This window comes from Pteronotus mesoamericanus, unplaced genomic scaffold (assembly GCF_021234165.1).
Source record: "Pteronotus mesoamericanus isolate MK-2021 breed Mesoamerican mustached bat unplaced genomic scaffold, CSHL_Meso_final contig_214, whole genome shotgun sequence".
NCBI lineage: Eukaryota > Metazoa > Chordata > Mammalia > Chiroptera > Mormoopidae > Pteronotus > Pteronotus mesoamericanus.
The window spans coordinates 1,311,857-1,324,682 of record NW_026555089.1 but is presented as its reverse complement, the minus strand read 5'-3'; the positions used below and the strand labels follow the sequence as shown (position 1 = coordinate 1,324,682).

General features: G+C 68.4%; 1 protein-coding gene across 2 annotated transcripts in view; it reads left to right on the top strand.

Moving 5' to 3' along the window:
- CARS1 (cysteinyl-tRNA synthetase 1) overlaps positions 1 to 12,826 on the top strand; it is a 38,051-nt gene that overhangs the window by 21,562 nt on the left and 3,663 nt on the right. For both annotated transcript variants that reach the window (XM_054570736.1, XM_054570735.1), the window contains 12 exons: positions 959 to 1,099; positions 1,186 to 1,274; positions 2,885 to 3,006; positions 7,127 to 7,239; positions 7,637 to 7,765; positions 8,112 to 8,241; positions 8,350 to 8,453; positions 8,724 to 8,821; positions 8,931 to 9,120; positions 9,501 to 9,569; positions 11,523 to 11,604; positions 12,320 to 12,400. In XM_054570736.1, coding sequence (XP_054426711.1) covers positions 959 to 1,099; positions 1,186 to 1,274; positions 2,885 to 3,006; positions 7,127 to 7,239; positions 7,637 to 7,765; positions 8,112 to 8,241; positions 8,350 to 8,453; positions 8,724 to 8,821; positions 8,931 to 9,120; positions 9,501 to 9,569; positions 11,523 to 11,604; positions 12,320 to 12,400 — 1,348 coding nt within the window. The remainder of the gene's footprint in view (positions 1 to 958; positions 1,100 to 1,185; positions 1,275 to 2,884; positions 3,007 to 7,126; positions 7,240 to 7,636; positions 7,766 to 8,111; positions 8,242 to 8,349; positions 8,454 to 8,723; positions 8,822 to 8,930; positions 9,121 to 9,500; positions 9,570 to 11,522; positions 11,605 to 12,319; positions 12,401 to 12,826) is intronic.

The window sequence follows — 12,826 nt, the reverse complement described above, 5'->3', positions numbered from 1 at the left end:
TGGCCCGTGGTGACCCGGGACTGGAAACACACATGCCTGCGTGGGGGTGACAGCTGCCTCCTGGGAGCCGGGGTGCGGCCTCCCATGGCCCTTCTGCTCCCCACCCATGGGGTGGGTCCCTTGCTCACTTTCTGGCCACAGGCCCAACAGCCTGGGCCTCCCAGGAGCCTTCCCGGCACCTTTGCTGTGACACTCGGAAGCCAGAGGCCCCTGTCCGCCCCTCGCCGTGGGCGACGAGTGTGCCCGGCTGCTCCCCCGTGGCCTCGCTCCCACTCCGTCTCCTGCACTCCCCCCTCCGCCCTTTGTTCTTGCCTCCCGCCCCCAACGGTGGGCCACGCTTGCCCTGCCCGTCTGTGCATCCCCAGCACTGCTCCAGTTAACCTGCTGCAAAGCCTAGACCCCCCCGAGGCCGACGGCAGGGTCCCCGCCTGCAGGGCTCGGGCCACAGCCCCGACCGCCCCATCTGGTGTGCGGCCGTGCTGGCAGGGAACGTCTCCGGCCGGCACCGCACCGTTGTGGGCGTGATGTGGGGCTGCCGCCTTCGGTCACTGGCATCCGACTGTCCGGGCGACGTGGGCTTTGAGACCTTCCTCCAGGGCTGGGCGCTGCCCGTCCCCTAACCGCTGCCCGTCGCCCCCCGGGAACCATGCGTAAACACCCAAACGCCTGGGCTGTGCGTGAGCAGCCTGCGTGCGCCCCTGCCCCGGCCGTGGCGGCCCGGCCGCGGCGCCACCCCGACCCTCCCACCACAGCGGCCGGAGCTCCAGCACACGGGGCGCCTCTGACCTCGACTCCGGGGGCCGATGCCGTCCGGTGCCGAGCCGCCCCGAGAGCGCCGCCGGCTCGGGGGGACGGCGGTGCCGCAGGCCAGGGCCGTGCTCGGAGCGCCTGGACTGCGCAGGTCGGCTCGCCTGGGGCCACCGGCTCGCCTTGTGACGGCCTGCGCCTTCCTCGTCAGGTGCTGCTGGAGGAAGCGAGGGACTTGCTCTCTGACTGGCTGGACTCCACGCTCGGCGGCGAGGTGACCGACAATTCCATTTTCTCCGAACTGCCCAAGTTCTGGGAAGGGGAGTTCCACAGAGACATGCAAGCCCTGAACGTGAGTGGCGCGGGCCTCCCTGCAGCCGGGCGGGGGGGAGGGGCACGCGGGGCCCAGCGAGCTCAGGCCCGGCGCTGCCTCCGCAGGTCCTCCCCCCCGACGTGCTGACCCGCGTCAGTGAGTATGTGCCGGAGATCGTGGACTTCGTCCAGAAGATCGTGGACAACGGCTACGGGTGAGCCCACGGCCCCGCTCGGGCTGCGCCGCGTCGCCGGGAGGGTGCCGTGGGGCAGCAGCTCTCGGCCTGAGGGGGTCCTGGGAGCGGGGTGGCTGGGGCAGCTGGGGTGGCCATTACAGAAGCAGGCGCCCGCGACCGCGGGGTCGGCGGCTGGTCCCCGGGGGCCGCGAGGGAAGGCCTGCCCCGGACACCCTCCTTGGCCCGCAGATGGCCGCCGTCGCCGCGTGTCCACACGCTGTCGCTCCCTGTGCACGTGCCCTGTGTCTTCTCTTGAGGCCCGGCTCCTCTTGCAGGGACACCAGTCCTGCACACTGGGCCACCCCAGCCGCCGCGTTTCCCCTCGGTTACCTCTTCTCGGAGTTAGAACAGCCCCGTTCTGCATCACGGGGTTCGGACGGCACCATGCACGTGACTTGGGGCCCAGGGGCCCACAGCCCCTGCTCAGGCCTCTTTCCTCGACGCACGTCGTCCTCAGCGTTGGGGCTGCCGCGCAGAGAACCTGCCAGGCTTCCCCGGTGCCGGCGGCCACGTGAGCCGCTGTCATGGTGCAGGCACCCTCTCTTGGTTCAGGGCAGCGGGGAGGGGCAGGAGGGGGCGCCGGCTGCATGCCACCTGCCCCCGAGCCCCAGCCGAGGACCTGGGGCCGCCCCCGCCCGAGGGGGCTGACCAGCCCCGTTGTCCGCGCCATGGCCGGCCCTGGGGACCGTGTGAGGATGAGAGGTGGAGAGAGCGCTTGTCCGGGCGTCCGAGGGAGCGCGCAGTGAAGGCTGGCGGCCACGGGCCAGAGCGGCATGCGGGCGTGCATGGGCACTGCCGGTCGCGGCGGCAGCAGCCTGGCGCACGCACTTTGAGAGGGCTTGTCCACGCGCCGCCTCCCCAGGCGGGCCGGTTTCGCCGGCTGCTCCGCGCCTGGCTGGGCTTGCACCGCACGCGGGCCCTGCCCCGGGCCGGCCGCTCCGGCACGTCCTGGCTGCGTGACGCACTCCCCGGGGCCGCAGGGCTAGCTCTTCCAGAACCAGCCCGCAGTGGAGGCACAGAGGGAGTCCTGCGGCCCCTGCCCCAGAGGCTTGCTCCCCCCTTTGCGGGGATGGGGGGAGGGCATGCCCAGCGTGGGTGGGGGCAGCGCGCGTCTCCAGGAGCGAGGAGGCCGCCTCCTCTGCCCACTTCTGTTGCTGCAGGGCAGCGTGAGGCGCGTGCACACTGAGTGGCACGCGTGCGCCTGGCCCAGGGGGGGAGGGGACAGGTCGCTGCCGGCTCCAGGGAGGCAGACAGAGAGGCGAGGGTTTGTTACCCAGGATGCCGTCCAGGGTGCGGCTGTCACCGAGGCAGGGCCGGGGCAGGGGGGCCCCATAGGCATGGGGCGCAGGGCGTGAAGCGGAGGGTCTGTGCAGAGGGACACGCTGCCTGCGGGGAGTCACCTCGCCACGTCCTGCTCGGCCCTCACAGCGCCATGGGGTCAGGGGTCGCGCGTAGCAGCGGGCGGGCCAGGGTCGGGGTGGGCTGGGCCGCGGCCTGCTCCCCTCTGGGTTTCCGGTCCTCGTCCTCTGATGGCCCAGGGCTGGATCTGGACCTGCCATACCCTCCCCGGTTCCTGTTTTGTTCTCCAGCTACGTTTCAAACGGGTCCGTCTACTTCGACACGGTGAAGTTCGCCTCCAGTGAGGGGCACTCGTACGGGAAGCTGGTGCCCGAGGCCGTGGGGGATCAGAAAGCCCTGCACGAGGGGGAAGGTGCGTGGTGGGCAGATGGGGTCGGGGGGGCGGGGGGCGCTGTGTGTGCGTGTTGGGGAACCTGGAGCTGATGGACAAGAGTGGGCGGGCTGTGGCCTGGGTGAGGAGGTGCAGGCCACCCCAGGGCTCGGCAGGGGCTCCCTCGGCGCCCGGGCGCCCGCTTTGGGGAGGTGGAAGCCCAGGGCCATGGGGCCATCGGCTTGTCCCGCACAGGTCCCGACGGAGGCACAGGGAGCGAGGCCACGCCAGGAGCGAGCGGAGCTGGGAGCAGGGCAGTGGGCACCTGCCGCTGCTGGGGCGGCTCGGGGAGGTCGCGGGTCTTCCTGGGCCCGCTCTGAGCGGTCGCTTTATGAGGTGTCCTGGGAAAAGCAAGGGGGAACGTGAGGCGGAAATCTGAGCACAGGCCCTTCTCCAAACGTCCTGCCCTGGGGGTGAGCTGGTCGTCCCGTGTGCGATGCCCAGGCAGCAGCTCGGCACGGCTGCTCCCTCATCCCAGCCCGTGACGGCAGCCCGGCTCCCTGCCCCGAGCGTTGCAGATACCGACGCAGGCCTTTTCTGCACCGGGTCGCGTCATGTGTGTCTTCCGCAGCGTTTACTCTTGTCACCAAGTGATCTGGGGGCGAGGCACAGAAGCAGCAGCCCTGCGGGGCGGGAGCGGGGGCCCCCAAGGCCAGCACGCGCGCTGCATTTCCCACCAGTGTTTCAGGAAGGCAGCTTGACCCCTAAAACACCTTTTGACCAAGTAACTTCACCGCCAGGGTTCTGTTCTAAAGATGTCCCAGAACTGAAAACGGAACATTCAGAAAAGACAGACCACGTCGGTTTGGCAGCGTTAACACGAGATCCAGCAGCACGGAAGGCTGAAGACGTCCGTCAGAGTAGAGGCGGCGAGTTCATTCTGCTCAAGCCCCCATCCCCCAGGGGACCAGCCGTGGGCTCACGCCAGGCAGCAGGACCCCCACGTCCCTGGCGCCGTGGGAGCGGACACACCCCCATCCTCAACGGGGTTGACACGCTTCTTGGAAATGGATACAAAGCAGGGGTGGGATTGAAGTGCACGGTAGCGGCTGCGGCCTGACAAGACCAGAGTGCCAGCCCTGGGACCGAGGACGGCCCAGCCCTTGAGGGCCCGCGCGCAGGACCGTGCAGTCTGACCGCGATGAATGAGCTCCTGCTGTCGACACCGAAGGGACTCGTGGAACCGATGGGCCTGGGCCTTTCCTGGACACGCCACCAAACGTGAAGAAGCAGGGCCTTGGCCCCGCGAAGCCACCGCCAGGGCCCGGAGGCCAAGGGGCAGAGCTGACAGGTGGCCCCGCCACAGGCAAAAGGTGCGCATGCCACGTGCCCTCCTGCAGCCCGCAGGGCGCCCGGGGGCAACGGGCTGACCACCCCACCGCGGTCCGGCTCCCTGCCCGCCAAGCCAGCCTCACGGGAGGAAGACAGGAGACAGCCACGTGCTGTGTTCGCCAGGGCTGACGTGCACCAGGCAGGCTGTGGCCAAGGTCAGCGCCGGAGCAGGCCTCCTGCAGAGAGGAAGCCGTCTGCGCCCGTGGCGTCGGCATGGAGCCCAGCTGGCCAACCTAAGTATGAAACTGTTTCACTGTGAAAAGAAAAGAGAGCCTGTGCAAACCCGTGCGAAGCCGCTCCTGAGGTGCGGCAGGAAGAGGCCCGTGGACGGGATGGGGTGTCTACACAGCTGGCAGCCAGGGGCCGCGTCACTGGAGTGGGGCGCAGGGGTGACAACCAGAAAGGGCCAGGAATCCTTGCGGCCAGTGCCCCGTCCAGCAGCCGGAGGAAGGGCGGCGGTCCCGGGATAGGAAGGGAAGACAGAAGCAGAGAAGCAACAGGGAAACAGCTGGGCCTCCACAAACGCACAGAGAGGAGGGAAACCTCTAGCAAGACTGATAAGTGAAGGAGAAGGCTCGGGATGCACGAGGTCAAAGCGAACTGGACCGGGCGTGCGGGGAGTGTTCCAGGAGGAGGCTCTGAGCGTCCGCACTGCCTTCGAGACTCTGCGACCGGAGCAAACGGGAAGGCCAAGGGGTCGGCCCGGCCTCTGACAGTCACGTGCACAAGGAACCTTCCAGAGCAGGGAGCGCACGCAGCTGCATGGTCAGTCCCGCCATCGCACCCTGGCTGGCCTCCTGAGCAGCGCTTGTTCTGGTGCCGTCTCCTCCCAGGCTGGCTCTGGAACCCAGCCACGTTCCAGGGACGGGGGGAGGGGACTCCGTCGGCAGGCAGAGGGACGAGGGGCATGCACCCTGCTTCAGGACATTCATTTCCACGCGCACCCGGTGGGGACACCCGGCCACGTGACCCCCCACGGCCAGGAGCGTCGTCTTCCACCTACTTGGCGGGGCTCTGGGGCGCGGTGGGCGCTAGCGGCAAGCCAGCCCGCTCATCCCGCTGAGCGCCGCGGGAGCCGGGTGGCGGCGACAGGCCCTCCTGACACGCCGGGTCGCAGAGGGGGCGCCAGAGGCAACGGGGAGACCAGAGGTGACACCGGAGGGAGAGGAAGAGGGCTGTGTGACTTCTCTCAACGAAATCTCGAGCAAATACCCGTGTCACCAGACAGTGACATTCGGTGAAGGCGGCGGGGGCTGTGCAGAGCGAGGCCCTCTGCTGCAGAAGTTTCCGAAGTCAATTTTTAAAAGTCAGACATTCAGGAGTGACTACGTTCATAACGAAAAACGGAAGGCCTAAGTGTCCGTCACCGGTCGGAGGGCAGCTGCAGGAGAACGTCGGGGGCCGCAGCGGGTGCGTGAGCGGGCCCGGTGAGCCGCCGAGACGCGAGAAGGTCGGTGGGAAGCGGGCAGCGTGCGCCGGGCCGCCGGCGGCTGCGAACTGCTGCTCCCGACTTCAGAAAGCCGCGGGCTGCCCGTCGCGGCGGCGGGACGAGGAGTGTGCCGTGCCTGCAGCTGTGGCCCGGCCCTTTCTCCTGGCTCTTCTCTGCACTCAGAGCGTCTTCTGACCACGAGGCTGGGGCTCGCCCGCAGCGCCCCTGTGCCTGCCTTCCTGAGGGTGGGAAAGGGGCCCTATGAGGCCGCGGCGACCCGGCACCACAAACGCCCTTCCTGTTCCAGGGTCCTCCATGAGGGGGCAACAGCGCCCAGGAAGGGCCTGGCTGGACCCCACCCGACTCGGCGTGGGCGGCGGCCCTTGCTCTGCCTGCTCCCCTACTCCTTCCTGGTGACCACGGGGCTCTGCGTGCAGGCCAGGCTGCCAGGCAGGCTTTTGTTTTCCTGGCACCGAGTGTCCTGTGGGCTCGACGCACGGCCTGCAAGTCCCCTGTGCCGATCGTGCACCCTCTTCTAGGGATGGTCACCTCTCATCCTCGCTCCTGCCAGGGGCCCGGGCGGCCAGTGGTGCCTCTGGGGCCTGCAGCCCCCGCCCTGTCACCTGTCAGCTCCGTTTATGAGCACACGAGGGTCACCGAGTGTCCGGACCTGCCGCCCCCAGGCCTGGGAAGCCGCACACAGAGGCTTTGCCGCTCCCCACGCTGCCCAGGTCCCCGGCTGAGTCCTGCAGGCCATGAACACGAAACCCCGCCGCTGAGCCAGGGTCCCCGAGGCATGCCCGCGGGCTGCCACCGACGTCACCTCTCCTTAGACCAGAGCCCGTCGCTTGCCATAGGGCTTTGGTGGGGGTTTGGGGGACAAGCATCCAGTGACGAGCAGGTGCGGGCCAGGCCCACGGCCGATGGCCCTCAGACAGGGCCAGTGACCTCCGAGCGTGGGAACAGGGCTCCATAAACCTGGACGCTGGACGACGCCCTGTCTGGGCAGAGTGGCAGGGAGGCTGCCCAGCCATGCGGACACACGGGCATTAGTCAGGGCCGGCCAGCGGAAACTGCTGGCCTGGGGCCCTGGCCGGTGCGCTCAGCTGGTTGGGGTGCCGTCCCGTGCACCAGGAGGTCGTGGGTTCGGTCCCGGGGGGGAGCTACGGGACGCAGCCGCTTGGTGTTCCCCTCCCTCCCTCCCTCCCACTTCTCTAAAAAGCAATGAATGAGGTGTCCTTGGGTGGGAATAAAAAAAGCAGTTTTTTAACTGGCCTTGAAGTGAGAAGGTCGCGCCCGTGAGGCTGCGCTGAGCGGCCCCTCCCCTCGCACTGTCTGCAGGCGACCTGAGCATCTCCGCAGACCGCCTGAGCGAGAAGCGGTCCCCCAACGACTTCGCCCTGTGGAAGGCCTCCAAGCCGGGGGAGCCGTCCTGGCCGTGCCCATGGGGCAAGGTGAGCACCGGGAGGGCGCGGAGCCTGCGGGCGGGATCAGCGGGCCCGGGCCGAGCCCTTCGCTAGCGCCCTGCTCGGTCCAGCACCACGGGCTGCACGGGCCTGCAGGCGGGGCGCTTCCTGCGGCCTCCCGTTGCCCGCCTTGCAGTGGGGGTGCGGGCTGGAGGACCCCCTGGGAGGCCCTGCGTCCCGTTGGGCCTGGCTTGGAGTGTCGCAGGCTCCCCGCAGCGAGGGTCCCCAAGGCACAGGCCGCGGGGACCGCACAGGCGGGTCCCCTTCCTTTTCCAGGTGGAACTTAACCCTTTCCCAGGAAAGCGCCGAGGTCTTGGGGGTCAGGATGTTGGGGGTGAGTGAAGGGAGGCGGGGCCGCCTGGTCACCAGGCCGTTTCGTCCCCAGGGCCGTCCGGGGTGGCACATCGAATGTTCCGCCATGGCGGGCACCCTCCTGGGAGCCTCGATGGACATTCACGGCGGGGGCTTCGACCTTCGGTTCCCTCACCATGACAACGAGCTGGCACAGTCGGAGGTAGGCGTGTCGCCTGGGTGGGCCTGGCGTCCCCGCCGGGATGGGGTGCCCTTGGGGCGGGGGCTGGTCAGGGGCTGCCTGCGTGGAGCCGGGTACCCCCATCGGGGATCTGTCAGCAGGCGAGCTGAACCCTAGCTATTCAGGCCCCCTTCCCACGTTAACAGCCCGGTCTCTGGCAACAGACAGGCCAGGTGTGAGCCAGTGTTACCTCCCGGCTGGTTGGCCCGGGCGACCCCTCTGAGCCCCAGGGCCCACCCAGAAAAGGCAGCCCCCCGCCCGCCCGCACAGTGGGGACGGGGAGATGCCCGGCCCGGGCTGCGGCTCAGCGCCCCGCCCCCGCACGCAGGCATACTTTGAGAATGACCACTGGGTGCGCTACTTCCTGCACACGGGCCACCTGACGATCGCGGGCTGCAAAATGTCCAAGTCGCTCAAGAACTTCGTCACCATCAAGGATGCCCTGAAGCAGCACTCAGGTAGGCGCCGGCCGCTCCCAGAGAGCAGACACCGTTTCCCTTGGACGCGTGGGGCCGGCCACAGCGCCCTGGGGCGGATGGCGGAGCCGCGTGCTGTTCTCTCCGCAGCGAGGCAGCTGCGCCTGGCCTTCCTCATGCACTCGTGGAAGGACACGCTGGACTACTCGAGCAACACCATGGAGTCAGCCCTGCAGTATGAGAAGTTCATGAACGTGAGTCCCAGGAGGGGGCCGCACTGTGCCCTGACCCAGGATGGGATGTGGGCACGGGCATGTGCGTGGGGGCAGGCAGCTCTGGCCGCTGTCCGGCAGCGGCCGTTGGAGCCCCCGGGAGGGCCAGGAGGCCGCGTCCGCGCCCCGCTGGGCAGGGTCGGAGCGTGCGGGCCCAGCCGGTGCCTGAGGGAGGGCCCGGCCGCTCAGCTGCGCCGCGTAGGCAAGGCCTCGTGTGTCTGCGTGCTGCTAAACGGGATTCTCTGACTTCAGGAGTTTTTCTTAAATGTGAAAGACATTCTCCGCGCCCCTGTCGACATCACCAGCCAATTTGAAAAGTGGGAGGAGGAGGAAGCAGAGCTGAACGAGAGGTGAGGCAGGGCCTCTTCCCTGGAGTTGCAGGCGCGCCCTGCCCGCCCCCGACCAGCGGGCCGCCTGGCCGTGGCGGCTGACACCCCGCGCCTTCCTCCTCTCGCCCAGCTTCTCCAGCAAGAAGGCAGCGGTGCACGCAGCCCTCTGCGACAACGTCGACACGCGCACCGTCCTGGAGGAGATGCGGGCTCTGGTCGGCCAGTGCAACCAGTACATGGCCGCACGGAAGGCCGCGAGGAGGAGGCCCAACCGGGCCCTGCTGGAGAGCGTGGCTCTGTACCTCACCCACATGCTGAAGGTGCGCGCACGCAGGCTGTGGCGGGGCCTTGGGGACGGCGCCCGCGGCGCAGTGCTGAGCCGCATGCGCTCTGGGCTGCGGTGCTGATTGGACGCATGTTGCGGTCCCTGCTCGCAGCACTGGATCGCGCCTCTGTGTCTCGGTTTCCCCTCCTGTCTGGTTCCGAAAGCGAAACAAATGGCCTTGACCCAGGCCCACGAGGCGCAGCAGCGTGCACCGTGTGCCTCCCTGCCGGCTGGGTCCGGGGCCTCCGCTGCAGGCAGGACCTGAGCGCGACCTGCCGCCTCGCCCTCCTGTGTGCGGTGGCGCATGGCGCGGACCAGCCAATGGGGGCCGGCTCCCGGGACCACCGCCTCCCACATACTTGTTTCTTTTCCTAGATCTTCGGGGCCATAGAAGAGGAGAGCACCCTGGGCTTCCCTGTCGGGGGGCCGGGCAGCAGCCTGAACGTGAGTGCAGCCCATCTCTGCGTCCCCTGTCCCCCAGGACACGGTGCCCCTGCCAGGGGCACCCTCCAGCCTCCACACCCGCTGCCCTGGTCCCTGTTCCCGTGCTGGGTCAAACCCGTGGACGCATGGAGACCGGCATCCGGTCCCGCCTGCACGGGACCTCCTGGACCTGGCTGGGGAGCTGAGCAGCGGCGGCCCCTCCTGCGTGCAGAAGGCCAGCCTCCTTGCTGGCCGCCAGCCAGGCCTTGTGCTGCTGCGCCATCTCTCGGCTCAGCCCGCAGACCAGACCAGCGGGCACAGGGCCAGCCCTCACTTAGGCCACAGCCATGTGGCAGCATGGGGTCCGGATTCTCGCGCGCCCGTGCGACCTGCGCTCAGATACTCGAGCCCCACGGTGAACCATCTGTCATGGGTTCTGCTCGTGGGAAAACTCACCAGTGGTTGCCATTGTGGGCGTGGCTGCAGGCCCACACGGCTCCCTCTGTGTGACAGCTACCACGTGACCAGGGCACATCCGGGTTCATCTCAGGCGAACTTCTGCCCTCCCGTAGGCAGGGATGCTCCGTTGTCAAGTGGTTGGGATGCGCATGCACATACTCAAGTGGGACGGCTGTCACTCAAACAAATACAGGGATCAGGCACAGCACGGGGGCAGGAAGGCCCGCAGCCGAGCTTACAGGCGCCCCCAAGCGGCAGCTCCGGGGGGAGCGGCACGTGCTGCCGTGGTGCCCCCAGACTCAGCCCACATCACTGTGGCTCCCGCCGGCCTGGAAGCTCGTCACCCTGCAGGCCATCCTGCAGGTGCTTCTTAGAAAGGAAGGCTGCAGCTGCTTTGGTCTCTATTGCCAGCAATTCTAGGTGCTTGTTATCTTTTTTAAAAAATCCCCCTAGGTTGCAGACAGTCTGCCTTTGGACTTTATTTATAAAAAGCTTTTCATGTTCACTGCCCCGGTGGTGATGTGCGGCCGGCAGTCGCTGTGGCTGCGGGTCCCCGGGACCTCTGTGGGCCACAGAATGCGCTGGGCGAGCCTGCTAGTCCCTGCCACTGGAAGCTCATGGGCTCACTTCCCCTCCTGGACTGTCCCAGGAGCCACGGAGGCAGCCCCCAGATCGTGAAGCAGCTCGGCACCGAGCGGCCCACAGCACCGGCACGGGCAGCTGGAACGCTGGCCGGGGCCGCAGCCGCGAGAGCCGCCGTCCCTCCCTGCACCCGGGGCCCCACCCCCATCTTCCTGCGTGGGGGCAAAGTGCTGAGACCCCAGGAGCCCGGGTCCTGCCCTGCGGGGACACGTCCCCGCAGCCAGGTGCAGGGTCGCCCCAGAGAGGCGCAGGCCGCACTGAAGGGTCGTCAGCCTCGCCTGCTGTAGCTTTTTGTTGTTATCTTGGCCGTGGAGCTGTCGAGTGACCTAAGAGGCCAGAGAGACCCGGCTCAAAGGCTGGCTGAAAATACGGCAGGTGTAACAAAACCATTTTTTGGAAGCTGTTACTTCTCTGGCTTGGATCCGCCCTCTCCAGCAGTGCTGTCCCAGCAGGCTTTGCGTGGTGTGGCCGTCCAGTTTCTGCCGCTGGTTCGCGGGACAGTAGAGGGCGTGCATGAGGGCAGCAGGCAGGGCAAGCACACAGCTGTGTGGACCAGGCGGCGCCGAGGTGCCGGCCCGGTGTGGACACGGCTGCAGCCCGGGGGAGCGGGTCTGGCCTGTCAGGAACTTCCCGCCCAGGCAGGTGCGTGTGGCCAGCGAGGCAGTGTTTCCACACTGGCCCCTGCCCCTAGACAGCCTGCAGGGCGCCCCCCCCCCCACCGCCCGCTGGATGGCACAGGAGGCCTCCCTGCGCTCTCTGCCCACCCCCCCGCCCCGGTGCCGGGGCTGGTGACGCGGCTGTGCCACGTGCGCACTGGACTCGGGTGCGATGAACGTGAGGGCCCTCTCAGGAAGGAAACCCTTCTCTCCACAGCTCGAGAGCACGGTCATGCCGTACCTGCAGGTGCTGTCGGAGTTCAGGGAGGCCGTGCGCAAGATCGCCCGGGACAGGAAAGGTGAGCCCGGCCGGCGGCTCTGCTCTGGGCGGCTCCTGCCCACTCAGCACTCCTGGTGCTCGGGCCGGTCCTTCTCTCTTGTGGGGACATCCTGGGTGCCTCTGGGACTTAGATTGTGCTGCCCTGGCTGCCGTCCCCAGGTGGCCCCCATGGGCCCTCCTGGTCCTCGCAGGCCACCGCCTCCCTGAGCAGCGGGTGAGGCCGGGCCTGAGTGGAGCCAGTGAATGCCACTGAGGTGGCTCCTGGGGCCCACCCCTGCCCCCGGCCTCCGGCCCCCCCATTACCCTCGCTGGGCCAGGGTCTCGGTGAGAGATGCTGGCAGCTGCGGGGTCACCCCGATCTCCAGGGCTGTGTCTGTCCCCAGAGGGCCACCTCCCCCGCTGCAGCCCTGTTCCGGCTCTCGCCAGCCTGTGGGTGCTGGCAGCCATGGTGGCGCTGGGCCGGGTGGCCTAGAGCAGTGTGAAGGGAGGGGCCCTTCCTGGACTTCAGGGCAACGTCGGGGCTCAGGCCCACAGCCAGTGCGCCCGCGGGGGTCTGGGTCCCGGACGGGAACGCGCTGCCCCTGCCAGGCCTGCCGTGCATCCTCTGAGCAGGGTCCGGAGACAGGGCCCTAGGGGACCGCCCTGGGGGCGAGGACCCAGGCCGGGCTGGAGGCTCGGGGACACGCACGCCCCGCGGGTCCCAGAAGTCCCTGAGTTGCTCCCTGTGCCCCCAGTCCCTGAGGTCCTGCAGCTCAGCGACGCCCTGCGGGACAACATCCTGCCCGAGCTTGGAGTGCGGCTGGAGGACCACGAAGGTGGGTCTGCGCGCGGCCCCCCGGGACGCGTGGCGAGGAGCGCGCACGGGCCGGGCGGTGGGTGGGCCCCGTGTGTGCCGGGGCTGCGGAGTCCCGGCCCCGGAGCGGCCTCCGGGGGGCGGCCTTGCCCTCCTGTTGTCGCAGGGTCCTCGCCCGCACCTCCTCCGTCCGAGGCGCCGCGGCGTCCCCTCCCGCAGCCCAATGGCCGTTGCTCGTGCTGGGCCACTGACCGCCTTGCCTTAGGGCCTGTCACTTAGGAGACAGCCTGTGTCCCATGATTGCCAGCAAGGGTCACAACTTGTCTTTCCACTTTGCAAAGAAAATTACTAGCATTTAAAGGTTAAGATGGCGCTCTCACTCGCGGCTTCCGGGCTTTCTGTCGGGAACAGCGAGGAAGGGGCCCCGCCCTGCTTTTCCCCAGGGGCC